Source organism: Lacerta agilis, chromosome 13, assembly GCF_009819535.1.
Source record: "Lacerta agilis isolate rLacAgi1 chromosome 13, rLacAgi1.pri, whole genome shotgun sequence".
Classification (NCBI taxonomy): Eukaryota; Metazoa; Chordata; class Lepidosauria; order Squamata; family Lacertidae; genus Lacerta; species Lacerta agilis.
Genome location: NC_046324.1, coordinates 29806999 through 29830334, shown reverse-complemented (window position 1 = coordinate 29830334; position 23336 = coordinate 29806999). Strand labels below are relative to the sequence as shown.

The 23336-nt window shown below is 47.4% G+C and overlaps 2 protein-coding genes across 2 annotated transcripts; both read right to left on the bottom strand.

Moving 5' to 3' along the window:
• Window positions 1-577: 577 nt before the first annotated feature.
• On the bottom strand, window positions 578-9620 carry CIAO3 (cytosolic iron-sulfur assembly component 3). Its single transcript, XM_033167354.1, has 11 exons — window positions 9492-9620; window positions 8481-8576; window positions 7707-7850; window positions 7054-7186; window positions 5896-6030; window positions 5137-5255; window positions 4345-4474; window positions 3806-3878; window positions 3499-3639; window positions 2940-3097; window positions 578-1963 (listed from the first exon to the last, which is right to left on the bottom strand). The coding sequence occupies exons 1-11, from the start codon at window positions 9564-9566 to the stop codon at window positions 1725-1727; spliced, it is 1443 nt and encodes a 480-aa protein (XP_033023245.1). The 5' UTR covers window positions 9567-9620; the 3' UTR covers window positions 578-1724.
• A 315-nt stretch (window positions 9621-9935) lies between these two features.
• LOC117056991 (uncharacterized transmembrane protein DDB_G0289901-like) lies at window positions 9936-17019 on the bottom strand. The gene is made up of 3 exons (XM_033167704.1): window positions 16947-17019; window positions 13149-16781; window positions 9936-9946 (listed from the first exon to the last, which is right to left on the bottom strand). The coding sequence occupies exons 1-3, from the start codon at window positions 17017-17019 to the stop codon at window positions 9936-9938; spliced, it is 3717 nt and encodes a 1238-aa protein (XP_033023595.1).
• Window positions 17020-23336: the final 6317 nt, after the last annotated feature.

The following is a 23336-nucleotide window of genomic DNA, read 5'->3' as shown; positions in this document are numbered from 1 at the left end:
GCTGCGGTTCTGCCTCTAATTCTTGGAGCCGAGACTTTCGCCACCAGCAAAGACAGGCTGATTGCAAGTGTCGGGAAGCAAACACAGTTTCCCCCTCTTATCGTGACACTAGAACTTGTGGACATCAAATGAAACAATGAAATAAGTTCAGCGTCCTGAACCTTTAAGAACTGGATCTGAATGAGTGTTAATTTATCCCTGTGATTTTTGTTTTAAATGAGAAACTCCATGAGGGCCTAATCACGGAGTTTCTGCTTCCAATTTAGCTGCACCCTTAAACTGCTTCTTCACAGTCTTATCTCAATGGTTCCAAACTTTTTCAGGCCATCTCCACCGTTGGCCCCATAAGCTCAACTCCAGTACCCCCTACCCTATAAAAAGTGTTACTCAGACTAGCAGTTTGCATGACCCACCAAGGAAGATAATAACACAATAAAATTCAAAACAGTAACAATTGTGCATTTATTCAAAATCCAATTAAAACTATTTAATTAATTCAACAAAACTACTGAACTTGATCGAGTGACACCAGCTTTTCAAAGTCCGATAGGCAAGGGGAATCTGGAGGTATAAATGACTAAGTCTCCTTAGGTAATCCCACCGCTCCTGGAGAAAATATTATCACTTCTCCCCCAACCCTTATTGTACAGCTGTCGGAGGAAGGTGTGTGTTCTGGGGTGGTATTTAGTGCCATTAAGAGACATTTGAGTGCAAAGATGCAGCTGAAAGGGATCTCTCCAGACACAAGTGTTAGCAACTCGTCAGGAGCAGGGCATCTTTGAACCAAGTGGACCTGGCTGGAAGCTGCTTCTCAGCTTTGTGGGTGCAGAGAATAAGGAAGTAATAAGGCAGGCCTGACACATTTAAAGTTTCTGGCTACAATTCTTTTAAACGCCGCACTTCAGTGTTGTAGGTGACATTTTGCTGCCAGTCCAGGATGGGGCATGAAATTCCAATCTTTGCATGGAAAAAGGTAGGGCAGAGATTGATTTGGGACTCTTGAGAAGATGATGCTGGAGTGTATGGACCACTGGCCTGGTCCAGGAGGCTCTTCTGAAGTTCTTAACTCTTTATCCTATAGATTTATAACAGCTGTTGTTTTTTGTTTCTAATGGAATTCGATGTAGGCAAGTGGCAGGATTGAGACCAAAAGCACAGAGCGCTCTGGAAACACTGAGCTAAGACAGGTGTACATACTTTGAACCCCAAGAACGTGTTCCAGCCCCCTTTTGGGCAGACATTCGAGAGCCCCCAACCTGCAGCAAGCCACAAAATGGGCTGTTTCCAACTGAAAAACTGCAAGAGGCTGGCTGACTGGCCCCTGTGACAATCACTCAAGTAGCATCTATTAGTATTGTGTTCTCCTTTGCATCGTGGGGTATGGGGAGAGAGATCTTGATCTAGGACATTTTTTAATGGTAGCAGCACATAACATGCCCCCCACATATCATTGGACTCCAGATGCTGCCAGGACGGCCAACAGTCTTGGGTGTCAGGCGCTGGAGGGAAGGCAAGGTTATACGGATGAACACAGCTCTCCTTAAAGCCAAACCCTCAGCCCGTAATTATTTTTATTCCAGTCTTTGGTACTAAAGGTGGATTTGCTACATATTTTGCCACCTATGAACAGTCTCTGTCCTTCCAGTAACCATTTCGGAGATGGAAAAGGAATCAAGAAGGCATGATTGTGACACCTTTTGTGCCATCAGCACTCCCAGCCATCTTCACCACTTGATATTCAAGGTGGCGCCTGACTTCTCCACTGCGTGATACCCCGTGTGCAGTATGTCTCGAGTCTGTCCTGAAGCAGGGCCACCCAGCCACTCCCCATAGAGTGCCTGCACGGCTCCGTTCAGCTCCGGGTTTTCAGGCTGGACCGATTCGTATAGCCTCTCCACCCGCTGGAGAAGATCCTTGCTGGGCTCCCCTTCGGCTTTGATTTGGCCCCCTCCATTTAAGCAGCCTGGAAAGAAAAGGGGTGGGTGGGAAGAAAGTGGATCCCAGGGGAAGAGGCGAGGCGAGTATTTAAGCTAAACCTGCATTCCCCAAGCTGGTGCCTGCCAAATGCTTTCAACTACAACTCCCATCAGCCAGAGGCACGCAAGGCTGCAGGTTCAAAATGATCTTTGCAGGCTGGTGCTTCTGGGAGTTGTAGTTCAAATCTGGAGGGAAGCAGGTTGAAGGAAGGCCAACCTCAACACCTGAGTTAACAAAAACAGTTAAAACACATGACAGTCACAGGAACAGAGTAGTTCCAGGTATTGTGCCTGGAAACGCACATCTCGTGTCAAAGGCTGGGGCAAATAGGTGTGTTATCAGCATTCACTGAAACCAGTGAAGAAGCCAGGCACACCTCTGCAGGGAGGGAATTCCACAGCTTAGGGGCCGCCACAGAGAAGGCCCTCTCACAGTCACTCCCCTCTTGAATGAGGGAGATGGAGGGCCCCCTCTGCCGACATCAGCGCCTGAGAGGGTCTGTGAGGAAGGAGGTGGCATTTTAGATTTTTATTTATCAGTTCTATTTCTATACCGCCCTTTATCCAAGGATCATAGGGCTATTTACAACACAGTCAAACCTCGGTGGTCAAACGTAATTCGTTCCGGAAGCCCATTCAGCTTCCGAAATGTTCAACGACCGAAGCGCGGCTTCCGATTGGTTGCAGGAGCTTCCTGCACTCAAGCAGAAGCTGTGTCGGACGTTCGGTTTCTGAAAAAACGTTTGAAAACCGGAGCATTTACTTCCAGGTTTTCGGCGTTTGGGAGCCGAGGTTTGACTGTATAAAAATACGTAACACAGTAACAAACAAAACAGCAACCCACTTCTTTTTAACTGGTAGGAGTGAAAGGGAGAATTCTTAGGATGTTGCCAGAGAACTCCAAGCAACATATGCAGCCTTTTCTTATCCCCCCTGCCGTTTCCAACCTGCAGGTGGCCTCACCTGAAGGACAAGCCATCACCTCGATGTAATGATAAGGCAGCTTCCCCCGCTTCAGTTTCTGCACCAAGTTCTGGATGTTCCGAAATCCGTACGCCAGGGCAAAATGCAAGAGGGTTTTGCCATCCTTCTCCAGCGTCACTTCCTGAAAGTCCTTGTTTCTGGGAAAGAATTAAAAGGGGGCAGGGTAGAACCAGAGATTTCCTACTGCAAAATATGGTCTCTTCAGACACGCTCCCAAGCCACATTCCAGCTGCTCAGAGCGGAAACCGGCAGCAACGGAACGTGGGCGAACAGTACAACTTTGGTGGGGAAGTCAGCCTGGTTGGAAAATGAATGCCTCCTTCCAGGCCATGGCTCTCTTGCACCTTCCACGGCTGCTTGCAATGGCTGCTGGCTCTTTAGCCAGCGAGGGAGGCTGGAGCAAGTGACAGGCAGTAGCAAAGCAGTAACAGCAGCAGCACTCCTAATACTTTCTTACTGGAAGAGAGTGCAGGCTGGGGAAAATGGGCTGGGCTGGGATCCTTGGTAAGAGCTCCAGGTGGTATTGCAATATCCTTACTTCAGTGCCTTATAGCGAACTTCTTCCACTTGAATACCGAAGAGCTCCCTTGCGGCATACTTATAGATGTGCTCCAGGTAGCCCCCAGAACCGCCTCCAGAGTGCCCGAGCAACTGCTCCTCTTCAGATACACCACTAAACCTATGCAAGGGAGAAAAGAAACAGCGTTGGGCACCATGCAAAACTCGAAATGCCCAGCTGCATGCCGATAAAGGCCAAATCCTGATTAAAGTTCTGCAAATCGAGCACATGTGAAAGAAGCAAACCGGATGTAAGCATAGCAAAGTTAAGCGACTTCGGATCTTACATGCTATCCAAAGGGGCAGGATTCACTTCTGACAGGGTTACCTTCTCCTGGTCCAGCAACTTCACAACTTCTCCTGAAACACAGAACAAATGCAAGGGAGTTTGCATTCTGGATGGAACGGAGGCAGGAAGCAGTGAGGAGTTACCAGCCAATGAATGAATCCTCTCTCCAGTTCAGGGATGGGGAACCTCAAGCCTAGGGACTGAGTGCGGCCCTCCAAGCTTCTCCATTTGGCCCCCAGGACACTCCCCAAACCAGCTCCAATCAGCTCCCCTGCTCAAGAACTTTTGCTTGGCTGGAATATGTCCTTGAAAGGCATAATCCCTCTGGCTCGCCAGGTTGGAGTGATGCTGCAGGTTGTATGTGTAGAAACCTCTGGCAAGATGAGGGCTGGACTCCATTAACTCAAATGGGGCAGGGTGGAAGTAGTTGCTAATGAATGGGCAGTTGCACCTCAAGCCAGGGGAGCAGGCAAGGGAATCTTCTGGGTGTTTCTAACTCAGACACTGACTGCATCACAGTTCCTGGCTCCGCTTTACCTGTAGTAATCACACAGTCAACCTCACGGGTCTGGTGCTCTTGGATGAAGAAGTCAGGTCTGGAAGCTTCTAACTTCTTGTCGTAACAAGGCATCACTGTCACGTGGTAGATCTGGTCAGGTGTCAAGTGCTATAAATGGGGAAGAGATTGGGATACCTGATCAGCAAAAACTAGTCCTGATTTCATGTTTCTGACAGTGGCACCAGTAGGGCACGGCTAAAGACACACAAGCACAGAATGAAGGCAATAACCACTTCCTGTTTGTTTGGGTTTTGGCCCTGGTAGGTGACATTCAGAGGTGTGAAACCTCCATCTAGCAACCATTAACTAGTAGCAGCCTTTGCAAATTTGTCCAAACCAGCCTTTGCCAACCATCTAGTGCCCTCCAGATGTTCAGGATCACAGCTCCCATCAGCCACAATGGCACTGGCAGTGGATGATGGGAGTTGTAGTCCAGAACATCTGGAGGGATCAAGGATTGGGCAAGGGCTGGTCTAAACCCAGAGAAGTGAGAGTAGGTCATTCCATAGGGTAATAACAATTCTGGGTGGCTTGAGATGGTTGCCCTTAAGAAGAAAACAGCAGCAGCAGCAGCACTGCCCTAGCATGGAAAGGGAAGGGTCTGAGCTCCCCTTTCTGCAGAGGATTGTTTGGGTGAGAGGGTGACCCCTTTTCTGGCTCTCAGCAGAGGCGATCTGACGGGGAGGTCACAAACTGAAGCCCAGCTGCTGCTCCCAGACTTTCTAGGACACCAGTTCCCCTGCAAAAAGTGCTTGCCATGGAACACACACTTGCTGTTTGGCAAAGTGCCTCTTGACGAGGGAGCCCATCACTTGCTGGGGAGACTTGGCCGTGCTGACGTGAGGGATGATGAAACTCCCGTGGGTTTTTTCAGCATAACAGATCCAGCCTGAAAGAGGAAGAAAAACCAACATCCTTAAGTCACAAATCTTCCTCCTGGCTCCAAAGGCAGCACCTTGCTGGCCTATTGGAAGTAAAGTAGCTGTTACAGCATCCAAGGCCAAGGGATTAAAAGGAAAAGCTGCTCAACAATGATGCATTGCCAGGGATAGAGCTGAACTAGAAAAAGGACTAGAAACCCCAAAAGGGAACGGAATTGCAAAAGCATGCAACCAGCTGTAAAGAAATATTGGAATGTCCTATTCATAGTCCACAGCAAGAGCAGGGAGCCTCAGGCCCAGAGGCCAAATGTGGCCCTCCAGACCTCTCTATTTGGCCCTTGGGATTCTCCCCAGGCTACCCGCTTCACGAGCTCAGCTTTGCATCCTCTCTGAATGTTTCTGCCTGGCTGGAATGTGCCCTTGTACTCTGATAGCAACTCTTGCTTGCCTGAAAGCAAGAGTATGTATAAGGGTATGTGAGTGGGAGGAAGCCTACTGCTTAAAGGCAAAATTCACATTCATAGCTCCGCCATCTTTTTCTTCTGGCCCCACTCATCACTGTCTTACAATCTGAGGTTCGTGGATGATGGGTAGCACCAGTTGTAGGGCCCACAACCCACTCCCCCCCCCCACACACATCAGCCTTACCTGGGCAGGCACCAGCCAACATAGGCAAAGCCTTCTTGTCTTCCTTTTGCCTCCGGAAGCGCTGCACAAACTCTCGCTGGCTCTCCAGTAGGCTGAAGTTCCTTGAGAAAGTCGTGTCAAAGACATAATGCACCCCTAAGACAGGGAAGGAAGAGAGGTTAGGTGTTAAGGAAACCACATTTGTGGAGTGTGGGGAGGCTTCCTGAAGCTTTCTATACAGGTGTCATTGGACCAATGATCTGATTCTGTGCAAGGCAGCTTCCTTTGTTCCAAATGTCTTAAGCAAAGGGCTACAGCTCAATGGTAGAGGCCCTGCTTGGCATGCAGAAGGTCCCAGGTTCAATCCTCAGCATCTCTAGGTAAGGCTGAGAAAGAACCTTGTCTGGAACCTTGAAGAGCTGCTGCCAGTCAGTGTAGACAATACTGGACTAGCTGGATTGGTGGGCTGTTCCTAAGCTGTGTCAACTCAACACCCTCTGCAACACGGGCGAATGAAACCAAGTGATAGGCAGAGATGACTTCATTAGTTTGGTTTGTTTTGTTTTCTTATCTTCCCCCTGCTTTTTTAAAAAAAAATATACTACTATTTTACCGTGTTTCTCCTAAAATAAGACATGGCCATAAAATAAGCCATAGCAGGATTTCTATGCATTTGCGAAATATAAGCCGTTCCCCGAAAATAAGCCATACCCCAAAAATAAGCCATAGTGATGGGGCACCTCCCATTAAAACAGCCTGGAAAGGCATGGCTATGCAGCGTACTGATGCGATGCGGTTAAAATAAGACATCCCCTGAAAATAAGCCATACTGTGTTTTGTTGAGGGGAAAAAAATATAAGACGGTGTCTTATTTTAGGAGAAACACGGTAAATGTAACAGAGGGGAAAGAAAGAAATGTCATCAGTTGATAATAAGTTCTAACTTAATTAATATGGGCAGTCCATATGTTCAAACAGGCATCAAATTGAGAATGGTGTTTAAAAGCTATTTGTTAAAAGGGGGGAAAGGCAGCAAGGTCTTCAGCCCCTGAGTAGTTTTATTCTTCCAGCCTCGCAGCAGAAATGTGATGCTCAGGAACACAGCAATCCGTATGATCCCAAGTGTGTTTAATTACTAAATCATCAAGCTACATACTTCAGAAGAGACACTGCTGCTCACCTAAACTTTTAAAGAAAGCCACCAGTTTCTTGGCTGCATCTAAAGGAGTCAGTGAAAACTTTGCCGCCAGCGAAGCTCGGGACTGGGGAGATATGGATACCACCACCAGCTTCTGGGAAGCAGAACCTGATGTCTTTAAAAAAAAAAAGCATCAACATGAAATTCGTATTTGCTGGAGTATATTTAAAATATATATGTTGAGAATCTAATCTCTAATGAGAAGTGGAAGACAAATGCAAAACTACCAGCAGCTTTTTTTAAAAGGTCTAGATAATTTTGTCTGAAGCCAACCAAAATGCAAACAGCTTGCTAGTTGCTCCTGGCAGTGGAAGAAAATCCAGCCTTCTCAGTGGGGAATGGGCTGTAACTCAGGGGCAAAGCAACTGCCTTGCGTGCAGAAGCTCCCAAGTTCAATGCATGGCAACATCTCTAGGTAAGGCTGAGAAATTCCCTTGCTGGAAACACTGGAGAGCCACTGCCAGTCAGTGTAAATGGACCAATGGTCTGGCTTTCTATATAAAGCAGCTTCCTACCTTTATGTCCCTAGATCAGACCCCTATAGCTGCCTTCTCCTGCACAAGTGGGCAAGAAAGAGCTCATTTTCTAGGTCCTCAGGCCCTATGACTCACATGCTGACAGCACCAACAACTTACTTTATTAGCATTTAAGACCCTGAGGAGTTCCTCGTGGCTCTGCTGTGTGATTAAGACACTCTCCGCAGACGTGATGCAGCCGCTACATGCCAAGCAGTCATTGAGGGTGATTTTGGCCTTCTCAAGCTTTTGTGACCCTCCGTCCTGAAAGGGAGAGTTGGTCAGAGGGGATGGAGATCAGCTTCCAAGCGTTCTCGAAAAGTACCTCCAGCTTTCACTAGCAGTCATTCAGGGGTTACCTCCCCACCACTGGACGATGATGTTGGAGATTTTATAAATAAAAGCTTCACAGAGGGGCCCAAGGACTGTAACAAGTTTTGGCTCCAGACTGTAGGGCCAAACATGAGAAATTTGCAGTCCAAAGAGCAGAAGGGAGTAATTGCTCTTTTGAGAGCATCTAATAATAATAATAATAATAATAATAATAAAGAATTTTTATTTGTATCCATTAACTAGAACAATTTTATTGACTACAACTGAAAAAGTCCTTTTTCCTGGAGGGCTGCTACCCAACTCCACCACTATCTCCCTTTCCAAGAGGTTTCTGAACTCCTAGCTGGGGCTGCAGAGCTGTAACCGCTGATCCCCAAATCTATTTTGTATCTCTTATGACAGGGCACAGCAATGGCATCACCCACTTTCACCTCTGGCCCTGCCCACCATTGCCACGTGGCCCCCAGAAGCTTGATGGTGGAATGCAAACACACACAGCTTTAAAAAAGCTTCCCCACCCCCATCTTATGATGTGATCAAACTGGGGAGGGGAAACTTTACCTTGTCAACTTGAATATAAGTCCCATCATCTTCAATGCGGATCTTTGCTGCTGCTTTCCCAAGCTTCTTCTCAACTTTGATGGGTTTTATGCAATCCTGAAAAGAAAGCGAACTACTGAAAACAAACACCAAAACACACACACAAACACCACAATTCGTACTTCAGTAGGAAGCAGCAGTGTTTCCTCCTAGACTCCCACTGGACAGTTCAGAAATTCCTGCATCAGGCATTGATAATCTGGTTGGTAATGTCAAGTGTATTCCCACCCCGTCACACGCACACACACCATGGTTAGAAGAAGAAGAAGAAGAAGAAGAGGAGGAGGAGGAGTTTGGATTTGATATCCCGCTTTTCACTACCCGAAGGAGTCTCAAAGTGGCTAACATTCTCCTTTCCCTTCCTCCCCCACAACAAACACTCTGTGAGGTGAGTGGGGCTGAGAGACTTCAAAGAGGTGTGACTAGCCCAAGGTCACCCAGCAGCTGCAGGTGGAGGAGTGGAGACACGAACCCGGTTCCCCAGATTACGAGTCTACCGCTCTTAACCACTACACCACACTGGCTCTCTAGGATAAAACAACTTACCCCTAACAGGATCGCTGAGAGGTTTGCCAGGAGAAAGAATGGATGCACTTTACTTTGAGCACTTTACATTTTTTTTACACTTTACATTTAAAACCAGTCCCGTCTTCAATTTGCTGAGGCCAGAACCTTTGATTCCTTCCTTCCTTCCCATGACAACCCTGACCAGACCAAGGCCACCCAATGAGTCTCCAATGGCTGAGAAGGGATTTGAACCCAGCTTTCCCTAACCCGACCCTCTAATCATTACACCACCCTGGCCCCACATGTTGGGGCCGCTCACTCTGAGCCTCAGCAATGGGCGCGCATGCGTGTGCTGCTACTGCTGGCCTACCTCACATGGTTGTTGTAAGGTTTGCAAAGAATAGGACACCGCCTCTCATTCTCCTGCCTCCACTTTCTCTCTTCCTCCTCCCCCGCCCCACTCACTTGCGAGGGCCCGATATAGTCGTCCAGGTCCGTCAACTGTAGGACTCCGCTGAAGGGCGACACAGTCGTAGCCATCTTCGTATCTCCCTTCCCCGCCACACTGCCGTAAAGCTCCGACGAGGAAGTATATGCTCGTACAACACTGTCTGATAAGCGATTTCCGCCACACTGCCGCAAAACGACCAATGAGAGCTAGGAACGCGGAGATAAATAATGTAGAGCAACTCCCTCACCTCCTTAATGAGGGCTCCCGATGTTACCTTGGCGTCCGTGTTTTTTTTAGGTTTTCTGCCCGCAGAAATAGACGGAGAAACCAACCGATTTAATCTAGACGTGGTTTTCAGCAACCTGCCTATTGATTTCTATGCCATTTCATACTTACTCACTCGGGGAGGGAGGGAGGGAGGTGGAGAGAAACCCGGGAGTTGAGCCCTGTATGTCAATCTACACTAAGTCTATAAAGGAAGAAAAGAGAACTTCCAAAGAGTTAGAGGTAGAGTGCTCAAAGTAACCATCATTTCAGGTTCCCGATGGCAGCCCCGTCCACGTGCGGGGCAAAAGCCAGTGAAATACCGGTAATGCATCTGAAAGCTTAAACCAAATTAGGCGCGAAGAAGAACCTGCAATGAGGGAATGAGCCTGTCGTGCAGAGGTTAGAGTGAAGGACCTGGACGGCCAGGGTTCAAATCCCCACCCAGCCACAGTGAACCTCAGGAGGGTCACCTTGGTCCAGTCAATCACTATCTCTCAGCCTAACCTACCTCACAGGGTTGTGTTGAGGATAAAATAAGGAGGAGAACTTCATAGGTTGCCATCTTGAGCTCCTTGGAGGAAAGGTGGAGTATAAATGAAATAATAATCCTTCTGAGTTCTGGATGGTGGTTGCTGGAAACCACAAGAGGGGAGAATTCTCTTGGGCTCAGGTCCTGCTTGCAAATTCCCCACTGGGCATCTGGATGGCCATTGCGGATGCTGGACTAGATGGACCCCACTGACTTGATGCATAAAGCTCTGGATGTCACAAGCAAATAACTAACTAACATACACCCTATCCTTTCCTCCTCGCTTCATAGCTCCCATATTGACTTTTGGGATAAAACTCTGAGCTTTTTAAAAATAAAATAAAATAAACATCTGTAATCATGTGCATCGAAAACTGGGTTATGTCTGCTTTGGTTAACCAGTGCATAAGAAGCTCATAAGCTCTCTGCCTTGTTGTTGTTGTTGTTGTTGCTGCTGTTGTTTGGGGGGGGGGCTGCCTGCGAAGCAGCTCTGGGATCCTCACACAAGATATTGCAGAGCCATCTGAGTATCTCAGAGCTGGTGCTCCAAACAGGCCTTGAGAACCTTCACTCCTGGCTTAGATGATGAGCCCCTTGGGGACAGATATTTGCATGTGGACAAACTGCTTCAAGTCATAACTCATAAACTGAAATAATAATAATAATACCCACTCAAAGCCTACAGGAAATCTTGGAAAGTTAATGTTTGGGCCTTAAAAGATTCCCAGTGTTTGGGCAGCTCTAATAGCAGCTCTAAGCTTAAGGAGAGTGCAGAAAATGCAATAAAATTACTCTGGAGGATGCCGAATCCAGCTAAAATACCCTTTTTATTAAATAGGCTGCAACCAATAGGAACATGATTGTACAGCTGCCACCTTGTGTTTTCAAAACCTCTGGCTTGTCCCTCGAGTATGTTTCTGAGCATATTCAAAGTGCTTTTCCCTGGGCATAACACAAATTGTTTCTGTTGGTGCCTAAAGCAAGGTTGGGGATCATCTGTGACCCTCCAGAAGTTGCTGGACTACAACTCCCATCGTCCCTGGCTATTGGCTGTGCTGGCTGCTCATATTATGATCCAGTTTTGGAGCGGAACTAGATAGCGAACTTTAAACAACAGCTTTGCTGCATGTGTCAAACTGATCAGGCTCGAGACACACAGCCAGACCCAAGTCTTTTCTTTGCAATGGGAATAGCAGGATAAACAACCAGGCCATAAATTGAGGTCTTCCTTTGCAAGGGAATAAACAAATAACCAGACCAAAAATAACAGTTAAAAGTTTTATTTCCTTAAAAAAAAGTGTTACATGTTCTTTTCCTTGTGGAGTTTGAGGACTCATCCACACTTCCCTTTGCTCTGTATTACTAGGTGCAGTCTGGGATTTCTAGGTCCACGTCTGAGCACTTTTCTTTCCCTTTCACTGATTTCTCCATGAAAACATGCTCTTTACCGCTGAATCAGAGGAAATGGCAATCCAGGGAAAACCCAAATTGCCATTTGTTCCGATTCAGTGCTAGAGAGTGGGTTTTCCTGCATGAAGTGGCGTGGTGGGGGGAGCTCTGGGGCACAGACTGGGAAAGTGCAGGCATGAGCCTAGAAAGTGCAAGGCAAAAGGTGTGTGGCTGAGCCCTGTCTCTGGGGGAAAGGGGAACAGAGGTTGGAGTGAGGATATTAACCTGCTTAGCACACTACCTCTGAATTCATGAACATTGAATATATCAGACCCTCCAAGTGTCCCTATTTTCCAGAGACAGTCCCGGATTTACAGAAGCTATCCTGGTTTCTGATTTGATCCTAGAATGTCCCACTTTTCCTTAGGACACCCCTATTTTCATTGGAGGAATGCTGGAGGGTATGGAGTTGTGCAACCCTGGAGTCCCCTGAAAGCAGCCCTGTACAGGGAAGTTTTGTAATGTTTAATGTTTTATTATGATTTTATATATGTTGGAAGCCTCCCAGAGTGGCTGGGATAACCCAGTCAGATGGGCAGGGTATAAATAAAAATAAAAAAAATATTTTAAAAATCATTTTATCATTATGATGATGGAATAGGATGTTCCTATTTTCATCAGAGAAATGTTGGATTGTATGATAAATTCACACACAAGTATACGAAGTATCCAAGCTAATAATCATTTAGAGAATCATTTAGTGTAGGAAAGGTGAGTACATTCCCCAAGACACCAGCAAGTGAGAGTGCTGAAAATCCTTCATTAGATAACCACCTAATTGTGGAAGGAATTTGCGGAAGGAACATGGCTCACTTTACATGCAGAAGGTCTCAAGTTCAATCTCGGGTATTTCCTGGGAGGAGTGGGAGAGACTCCCTGCCTGAAGTTCTGGAGAGCTGCTGCCAATCAGTGCTGGCAGTACTAAGCTAGCTCACCAATGCTCCAATTCAGTATAAGGCAGCTTCCTATTTTTCACATCAATTGTCTCTACATGCCTAATAAGGTTATGCAATTGGCCATTGAATATCCACATTAAATCGCCATGTATTGATCTCAAAAGCACAAAGGACCCAGCTTTTTATTACCTGCACAAAGTTTGCGAGTGGACTGAACTCTTTAAGGGGTGGAGGCGAAGTTTGAAGGGTGGAAAAACACAATGGTTGGTGAGGCACCAAGAAACATCCAGATGCTTTTTCAAACTCAGATGTACAAAAATAAGGAATGTTTACTAAGAAATATTAAATATTTTACTAAACATTGTGGAAAGCAAGGTTGGGTTATAGGAAAACAGTTGTAAGAAAGCAAGGGAGGACAAGGGAGGTGGGAAACAGGATTGGATGGGTCCATGCATATGAAGGGGCACCTCCATAGATGTCCCCTGTGGCATTTCCAAGGATGGGAGTTACAGCAACACCAGTGTGGTTACCTGTTGCACCAGTAGGAATGGGAATTGCAGAACCACCATTGCCACTGCCTGTTGTGCCACTGGGGATGTCAGTTGCAGAACCAGCAGGAATGTAGCCTGTCGGGATGTGAGTTACAGAACCACCTGTTGCACCACCAGGAACATCAAATTCAGAGACAGAAGGAATTTTGCCTGTTGCACTACCAAGAATATGAGTTGCTGCATCCCCGGGAATATGAATCAAATCGCCACCAGAGACATCCTCTGTTGCGCTACCAGGGATTTGGGTGACATCCCCACCATTGATGTCGGGAGTTGCACCACCAGGGAGGTCAATGGCAGAGCCATTGGGGATGTTGCCTGTAGTGCCACTAGGGATGTCAGATGCAGCAGCACCACGCATGTTGCCCGTTGCTGTAACAGGGATCTGAGTTGCATCACCACTACTGAAGGTGCCTGTTGTGTGATGAGGAATTTGAGTTGCAGAACTACCAGGGATGTTGCTTGTGGCACCACCAGTGATGTCGGTTGTGGAACCACCAGTGATGTTGCCTGTTGCTCCACCAAAGATTGATGGAGCACCATGGGGGATGTTGCTTGTTGCTGGACCATGGATGTTGCCTGTTGCATCACTAGTGATGCCATGTGCAGAAGCACCAGCAGTGTTTCCTGTTACGCCATGAGGTATCTCTGTCGCAAAACCATCATCAATGTTGCCTCCCATGTCTACAGAGTTGTGATTTGCAGAACCTCCAGAGATATTGCCTGTTGCACCACTGGCGATGTCAGTTGCAGAACCACCAGTGAAGTTGCCTCCTGTTTCTCCAGGGATGTGTGTTGTAGGACCACCAGGAATGTTGCCTGTTGCACCACCAGCAGTTCCAATTTCAGAACCACCAACAGTGTTGCTCCTTGTTGTTGTTTCAGAACCTCCAACGATGCTGTCTGTTCCCTCTGCAAGGATGTCAACTGCAGAACCACCAGGAATGTTGCCTTTTGCACCAGCGGTAATGCCACTTGCAGAACTATCAAGGATATTTTTTGTTGTGCCACCAGGGATGAACATTGGAGCAGCATGTGGTATGTTGCCTGTTGCTGCGATTCCAGTGTCCGTTGCAGCACCATCTGGGATGTGACCTGTAGCACCAACAGTGATGTCAGTTGCAGAACCACCATCAATGTTGCCCGCTGTGCCTACAGAGTTGTAAGCTGCTGAACCCCCAGAGACAATTGCTGTTGAACCACCAGCAGTATTGCTTCTTGTGCCTATAGAGACGGGAGTTAAAGAACCATCAGTGCTGCTGCCTGTTGCCTCTCCAAGGATGCCAGTTGTGAATCCACCAGGAATGTTTCTTGTTGCACCACTAATAATATCAGCTGCAGAACCATCAGCACTGTTGCCTGTTGTGCCTACAGAAATGCGAGTTGCAGAACCACCAAGGATGTTAGTTGCAGGGCTGTTGTCTGTTGCTGCACCAGCAATGTCAGTTACAGAACCACCAGTGACGTTGTCTCCTGTTTCACCAGGGACACGTGTTGTAGGACCATTAGGAATGTTGCCTGTTGCTGCACCAGCAATGTCAGCTGTAGCAGCTTCACGGATGTTGCCTGTTGCTGCACCATGGATGTCAGTTGCAAACCAGCCAGCAGTGTTGTCTCTTGTGCCTACAGAGATGTGAGTTGCAGCACTACCAAGCATGTTGCCTGTGATGCCATGAAGAATGTCGGTTGCAGCAGCATCAGGAATGTTGTCTGTTGCTGCACCAGCCATGTCAGCTTCAGAACCACCATCAAGGTTGCCTGTTGTGCCTACAGAGATATGAGTTGCAGAACCACCAAGGATGTTGCCTATGGCTCTAACAGGAATGTCCATTGCAGAACCACCAGCAATGTTGCTTCTTGTTGTGCCTACAGAGATGTGAGTTTCAGAACCACCAGCAAGGCTGCCTGTTGCCTCTCCAAGGATGTCAGTTGTAGAACCATCAGAGCTGTTCCCTGTTGCACCACCAAAGATGTCTGTTGCAGCACCATCAGGAATGTTGCCCGTTGCTGTACTAGCAATGTCATTTACAGAACCACCATCAATGTTGCCTGCTGTGCTTACAGAGTTGTGAGTTGCAGAACCTTCAGAGACATTTCCTGTTGCACCACCAGGGATGCCAGTTGCAGAATGACCAGCAGTGTTTTCTCCCATTTCACTAGGGATGTCAGTTGCAGAATCACCAGCAATGTTGCTCCTTGTGTCTATAGATACATGAGTTGCAGAAACAAGGATGCTGTTTGTTGTACCACCAGGAATGTTAGTTGCAGTGGCATTTGAGATGTTGCCTGTTGCACCATCAGGGGTGTCAGTTGCAGAACCACCAGAGATGTTGCCTGTGGCACCTCCAGCAATGCCAGTTGCAGAACCACTATAGAGCTTGCCTCCTGTTTGGCCAGGAATATGTACTGTCAAACCACCAGGAATGCTGCCAGTTGTGCCTACAGAGATTTGAGTAGGGAAACCACCAGTTATGCTGCCTGCTCCACCTCCAGGTTTGTCAGTTCCAGCACCTTCAGGAATGTTGCCTGTTGCACCATGGGTTATCTGAGTTGCAGAACCACCATCAGTGTTGCCTGCAGTGGCTACAGAGTTGTGAGTTACAGAACCTCCAGGGAAATTGCTTGTTGCACCACCAGGGATGCCAGTTTCAGAACCACCAGCCAAGTTGCCTCCTGTTTCACCAGGGATGTGCGTTGTAGGACCACCAGGAATGTTGCCTGTTGTATCAACTGTGATGTCAGTTGCAGAACCACCAGCTGCATTGACTCTTGTGCCTACAGAGATGTGAGTTGCAGAACCACCAATGATGTTGTTTGTTGTGTCACCAGGGATCTGAGTTACAGAACCATCAAAGATGTTGCCTGTTGCTCCACCATGGATGTTAGTTTCAGAACCTGAAGTTATGTTGCCTGTTCCCTTACCTGGGTTGACAGTTGCAAAACCACCAGTGAGGTTGCCTCCTGTTTCTCCAGGGATGTGCCTTGTAGCACTACCTGGAATGTAGCCTGATGCACCTCCCAGGATGGGAGGCTCTGTATCACCAAGGATCCTGCCTGTGGCACCTCCAGCAATGTCAGTGGCAATACCACCATAGATGATGCCTGTTGCCCCAACAGGAATGTGAGTTGCAGTGCCACCAACAATATTGCCTGGGACATTAATTACAGCACCCCCGAGAATGTCACCAGTTGCTGCTCCAGGAATATGGGTTGCAGCAGCACCAAGGATGTTTCTTGTGATGCCTCCACTTCCACTTCCAAGGATGAGAGTGGTGGTCTGTCTCGAGACGTAGGATGCACCCCCTCCTAGTACACCTCCTGTGCTTCCTGCAGGGTGGAGAGTTGCCGCATTGCCAGTGGTGCCTCCTTTCTGCCTCCCAGGGATGAGGGTCGCAGCACTCTGGGTGTCCCCTGTAGCAGCTGCAGGGGCATCAGTTGCAACAGTGGTGGCATCTCCAGGACCATGAATTGCAGCTTCTTCAAAAGTGTCCCCTTTGGTTGTTTCAGGGGAATTGGCTATAACACTTGTAACATGTTGAGTTTCAGCAGCTCCAAGGATATTGCCTGGGGAGCCTCCGGGGATGTCTGGGGCTCGTTCAGGGATTTGCATTGCTGAAAATGAACATGAAAAAAAGAGAGAAAATAATCAGTTTGGAAACTTCTGAGCTAAGTGGACCAACAATCCAACTTGGTGCAAGGCTGCTTCCCGTGTTCCTATGTTCTGCTCACTTTTCTTCTTCTTCTTCTTAAGAACTTCGTTCTATTATTCATACCTACCTTGCATCACTTCTTTATCCACCTTCCCTGAAACCCAGCCTTTCTTTGGCCCTTCCTTTTGTTCTGGTTGCATTTTTCCTTCTAGAGGTCCATAGCTCTCCTCCCTCCTCTAATATATCATCGTAAACGTCTGGCCCTCCAAACCTCTTTACGTGGCCCTCAGGACCACACCCAGGACTACACCACACCCTCTTCCCAGAAACACCCACTCTGTTCAGGCCACACCCATCACTGCCCCTGCTTCATATCCAGGTAGGGTTGGGAGAGACTCCCTGCCTGAAACCCTGGAGAGCCTCTGTCAGTCAGTGGAGACAATACTGAGTTAGATGGACCAATGATCTGACTTGGTATAACTATGTGTCACTATGCCTAGTGAGTCCTGCTGAATAGCCTAACATTAACTCGCTATGTGGGCTGAACTTTTTTAGGGGTCAGGGGAGAGGAACAGAATGGTGGGGGAGGCACTCGGCAAAGTCCAGCTGCTTTTCCAAACTGGGATGTTCAGAAATTAGGAATGTTCAGCAAAAAATATTAAATATTAGATGATAGAGCTTCCACCATACCCTTCTTTCTACTCCTACTAAGGAAAATAAGATTTATGAAGAAAAGAAACGAAATGCTTTCTGCAGAAGCCACACGTGGTCCTCTTTTCACATAACAACCTACATCTTTGTTTGGGGTTGCCATAAGTCCAGAATTTCCCGGACATACACGGAATATTGCAGTTGGCAGCAGTGTCCGGATGAAAACCGAGGAAATGTCCGGGGAAATCCAGGTGTATGGCAGCGTCATTTTTGCCAATTTCCCATAAGATCTTGTCAAAAAAAAAGCTCAACAACTTTTCTGCCCAGATCTTCACTGTTTGAAATATGGCAACCCCATTTTGTACAAATTTCTCGGTAATGTGAAGCTAGAAGGATACCAGAATACTTTGATGTGCACCATTGGCTGGACGGATGATTTATTGCATGATAAATATATCCTGTGTAATCAAACACAATAAATTCAAGATTCCAGAGTAGCAGGATGCTAGAAAACTGCTATCGGTTATCTGGGAAGACACTGATACACAACACTGTAGTCTGATTCCAAAGAGTGTCTCTTATTTAGGCACATTTGCAGGTGGGTTGTGAAACAGAGGTGCACTATGGGGAAATGGTTACAATAAAGCAAGGGAGGAGAAGGCAGGCAAAAAATAGGACTGGGCAAGTCCATGCATATACAGAGGCACCTCCAGAGACATTTCCAGGGATGTGAGTTGTATTGCCACCAGTGGCAGAAGTTGCTCCAGCACCCGGGATACCGTGACTGTATGCTGTATCCTTTCCAGGAACGGGAGCTGTAGTTCTTCCAGGAATGTTGCTGTTTGAGCTTCCATGAATTGAAGTTTCAGTAGCTCCCGGGATGTGAGCTGCAGAACCACCAGGGATGTTGCTTGTTGCTCCACCAGGGAGGTCAATTGCAGCACCACCACCAGTGGTGTTGCCTGTTGCTCCTACAGAGATGCGAGTTGCAGCAACATCGGGGATTTTGCTTGTTGCTCCACCACGGATGTTGGTTGCAGAACCACCAGGGATGTTGCTTGTTGCTCCACCAGGGACTTGAGTTGAGGCTCCTCTAGTAACGTTGCTGGTTGTGCCTCCGGGGATGTGAGTTGTACCACCATCAGGGATGGTGCCTGTAGAATTTCCGGGGATGTGGCCTGTGGCACTCTCAGGGCTGTGTGTTGTAAGAACAGCAGGGACCCTGCTTGTGGTTCCTCTTGTGACGTCAGGGGTATTGCCTATGGCACTTCCAGGGGTGGGAGTGGTAGTCTGCCTTGAAGTGCAAGATGCAGACCCTCTAGTTGTCCGTCCTGTGTTATCTCCTGGGTGGAGAGTTCGGGCACTGCCAGAGATGCCTCCAGCCTCTCTCCCAGGGAAGAGGGTTGATGCACCTCCTTGGGTGCCCCCTGTGGCAGCTGCAGGGACCTTGGTTGGAAGAGTGGTGGCATCTCCAGAACTGTGAGATGCAGATTGTCCAGAGTTGTCACCTGTGACATTTGCAACGTTTTGAGTTTTGGCGCCTCCAGGGGGGTGATTTGCAGTTCTGTCAGGGATTTGTGTTGCTGCTGCAAATGGAAAGAGAGGAAGTATCAGTTTGGGAACATGTCAGCTAAGAGGAGCAACAATCTGACTTGGTGTCAGGCTGCTTCCTACGTTCTGCTCACTTTTCTTCTTTGTTTTGGTTGCTAAGAAGGGAATGCCACCCTCAGACTGAAGGAAGACCCTCCCCCTTAGTAATGAAAGGTTACCTGTGGGTTTGGGTTGATGATCACCCAGGAGGCAAAGGCTTTTGACCTCTACAAGTTCTTCCTGCCATTTAGTAAGGCTGGGGTGAAGTGCAACAATCTCCTTCATTCTGGGATTAAAAAATAAGTTTTGAAGCATCAGTGCAGTATTTTTTAGAGTGGGACATTTTGAGCAACATAAGATTCTAGGGGGCTCTGTTCAAAAATTTATCTGCACCCCCTCATTCTCTCCCTCTCCCCCCTCCCCCTCCCTCCCCCTATCATTTTCAACAAAATTCAAGGTGATATGATGTAGGGGTGAATGAATCTGTCAATGTTGGTTTCTCTCAGTTTCTCATTCCCCCCCCCCCAGTCTTAAGTTCCACCCCATCAGTTTGCAATATTTGTTTATGCACATTTTTAATAAGCCATCCTTTCTTCTGCATTTCTGGATGTTATTTTCAGCAATAGATGCTTCTTCTTCTTCTTCTTTTCGGCACACTTCCCCACACCCACAATTATGCCACCTCTGACTTACGTGGAATGGAAGAGTTCACAAGTTGCCTTGGAGGATGATTGGGGGTGGCGGGATGTCCCAAGAGTCGGTAGGAAGTTGGAGAGCAAAAGGTGGTAGACTTCGTTCCACTGAGAGGAGTCCATTGAACCTCCTCCTTTCTTGAGGAAGAGAAATACATTGCCCAAAAGCTCTTGCTGGCTTTCAGGGGCGAGAGCAGCCAGTGGAGAAGGTCCTTCACACATAGACAAGATTTCTGTGGGCTTGTAGCTCTGTGTGGAAGACACAGGGATGAAAGAAGTAGGCTTCACAACAGTCCAGAGAAAGAGAGAGCTTTCAGGATTTCTGTAGACCACGGAGAAGCTCAGGATTCAACCAGTGGTATGCTTAGGCTCAATAGACTTGTTCACAAACCATATCAAGAGATATGAATGCAGGGAGGGAGCTGGATTTCACAAGCCTATTCCACTAGATCACCTTTACATGTTGATGGAAAGCACAAAATAGAGCCCATCAGCAGATCCACACCATACATTTAAAGCACATTGAAGAACACAAGAGCAGCTTACTGGATCAGACCAATGGCCCATCTAGTCTAGCATGCTGTTCTCACAGTGACAAACCAGATGCCCATTGGAAACCCGCAACAGGATCTGAGCACAAGAGCACTCTCCCCTCTCGTGGCTACATCTAAAGCACATCACTCCCCCCCCCCCGAATCCTGGGAACTATATTCCCACCTCACAGAGCTACAATTCCCAGGACCCTACCAACTACAGTTCCCAGGATTCTTTGGGGAAAGGCACATGCTTTAAATATGTATTAAATATGTTTTAATGCATAGTGTGGATCTGCCCTGTGTTTAGCTATGAGGTGCTCTTCATTGGCATGCACCAGCAAACTGTAGAAGTCATCCAAAACAGGCACAAAATGGGACACTGTCTTATAAAGGAGAGGTATCAGACTGTTGGAACAGGTAGATCAAGTGAGACTGTGGCCAATGAAATAGATTTTAGTACATCACAAAATGGCATTGAACACCCACCACCACCACCTTACCTTGCAGGGAGGGCCTTTGAGCCTGGACAAATATTCACGGAGCGAGCCATAGTTTTCAAAGTTCTTCACCACCCCAAGAGCCAGGCTGGCCAGGGTGGAGTTGTGCAACATCTGGGCAATGACAGTTAAGCTGGCTGCTTGGGCTGGGCTGAGGGCAGAAGGGTTCTCCATCTGCAGATTAATTATAAGGAATTACTGAAGGAGGACTGGAAGCTTTGGAACTAGACTGGTTTGCTTGGGACCATTTCTGGCAAGACCCGTTTCATTTCCAGAGGAGGTTTGGCTACCTCTGATACTTCAGCTTCCTACCTGGACTTCATCCAAAGTGGATGTGCACCCCTAGTCTGCATCATTTCCTATGCAATCTATTTTCACTTGGGTCCATTCACCCTGTCAAATGCCATTTATCAAGTTTTGTGCCAGGCTTTGCCTTGTCTTACCTGAAGGCTTCCACTGTTCCCAGTGGTGATGGTGCCCTGGAACACACCAGGCATGGGAGATGGGTATGGGCCGTTTCAGATACCGGTAATTATTATATAAGTAATGAGGGTGTGAGTCTGTATCAAATTCCAGGTTACATACAAAGCTGCCTTATATTAATTAAGGACAATGGTCCATCTGGCTCAGTACAATCTACACTGACTGGCAGAGGCTCTCAGGATTTTAAATAGGACTCTTTCGCAGCCCTACCTGGAGATTCCGGCAATCCAACCTGGGCCCTTTGGCATGCAAAGCAGGTGTTCTGCAACTGAGCTATGCTCCTCTCCTGTCAGGGAGCCTCCTGATTTCCCTTACATTAGCCAAGATGAAAATGCCGAGCAGGAGGGACGAAAATCCCAAGCAGGAGGGAGAAATAGAGGCAGAGAGAGAAGATGCAAAAGCGGGAGAGAAACTGTCAGTGAAAACAAGCAGGCAGAGGGAGGGCAAGGGTTAAGTTCAAACTCCAGCACTGATGCTGTGTATGAATCTCCCAGTGCCCGGCGTTTAGGGAAAATAAGAGAACAACACGAAGCTAGATGTAAAGCAAGCAAGGAGTAGCACGGTTTATGCTGGGGCCGTAAAAAGAGATTAATTGTGCCAACTCACATCCCCATGAGGAGGGGAGTTTTCTTGTGTAAATAGCAATAAAACTAAGACTATTAAACTGTCGAAGTGTTCAGCCTTCTGTGTGAAGAGAGCTGCTCGTTCATCTCTGACATCTCTGACATGTCATGGACTAGTTGGATGCAGATGAATTGTGGGAGGAACCAGCTGAGACTCAGAACCCAGGGATTGCTGGTGAGACGACAATGAGTGGACACAGGGAGGAGGAGAAGACTGGAAAGAGGAGGTGTTGAAAGCTGAAGAGGTAACAGGGCTTAGCAGAAGTCTGTGGCAGAGAGAAGTCCAGAATCGGAGGCAGAAGTGGAGGCTGGAGAGGAAGGAGCCAAGAGGCAGAAAAGAGTCTGCCATGTGTGTCTCCCCCTCCTGGTGCAACAAGCTCCACTGCCCCTTGGTCTCCCAGAACAAGAAGCAGCATTATAAGTATGATGAGAAGTTAGCTTCATGCAGGTGCAGTCTCCAGTTGCTTGGGGAAAGGCCTGGAGAGGAAGGGACTTAAGCAGCTGTGGGGAGGCGGGGACCTTCAGACTCAGTGACTGCTTCATGGGAGCAAGACCTACTGGAGATGAGCTGCTGTGCTCATTAGGCCTGACAATCCTGTGCAGATGCTGTTTTTGCTAATACTGTAAAGAGTTACTCCAACTTGCTCCGTGTGATTTATTGCTGGCTCATTCCTGTCACCTGCACACACTAGACCTTTTCCTAGTAATCAGGCTGTCCTTGAGTGTGTACAAAAGTTCAGATTCTTAGCTAATGGCCCCGTTCTGTAAAAACACCTCACTTTCTGATAATCAGAGGATCTTGGACTAAACAATCAGATGTCAAGGAAAATCTAGAAGCACTCTAACCATTTTTGGTATCCCATCAGTGAGAGCCTTTATAGACAGTTTGAAAATTCACTCAAGGTTATGCTACCAGAGTCTGGTGCCAGCTTCAAAGCATTGTTTCAGATAGGCCAGTACATTTCTGAGCATAATTCAAAGTGTTGGTGCTGACCTTTAAAGCCCTAAACGGCCTCGGCCCAGTATACCTGAAGGAGCGTCTCCACCCCCAGCTGTGAGGGCCTTCTGGCAGTTCCCTCCCTGCGAGAAGTGGGGTTACAGGGAACCAGGCAGAAGGCCTTCTCGGTAGTGACGTCTGCCCTGTGGACATCAGATGTCAAGGAAATAATCAACTATCTGACTTTTAGAAGACATATGAAGGCAGCCCTTTTAGGGATGTTTTTAATGTTTGATGTTTTATTGTGCTTTTAATTCTGATGGGAGCTGCACAGAGTGGCTGGGGAAACCCAGACAGGTGGGCGGGGTAAAAATACATTATTATTATTATTATTATTATTATTATTATTATTATTATTATTATTATTATTATTATCCTGGACATCTGTTGTTTTTGTATGAAGACCCTTGCTTCCTTTTCCCCTTAACTCTGTGAGGATGTTCCTTCC

Excerpts from the sequence above, each read along its gene's own strand:
- CIAO3 (XM_033167354.1), bottom strand. The coding sequence starts at position 9,566 with ATGGCTACGACTGTGTCGCCCTTCAGCGGAGTCCTACAGTTGACGGAC. Across the intron at positions 6,031-7,053 it reads GGCTTTCTTTAAAAGTTTAG|GGGTGCATTATGTCTTTGAC; the intron begins GTGAGCAGCAGT and ends TCCCTGTCTTAG. Across the intron at positions 1,964-2,939 it reads GGTGATGGCTTGTCCTTCAG|GCTGCTTAAATGGAGGGGGC; the intron begins GTGAGGCCACCT and ends TTTTCTTTCCAG.
- LOC117056991 (XM_033167704.1), bottom strand. The coding sequence starts at position 17,019 with ATGCAACCAGAACAAAAGGAAGGGCCAAAGAAAGGCTGGGTTTCAGGG. Across the intron at positions 16,782-16,946 it reads GGATAAAGAAGTGATGCAAG|CAATGCAAATCCCTGAACGA; the intron begins GTAGGTATGAAT and ends GTTCATTTTCAG.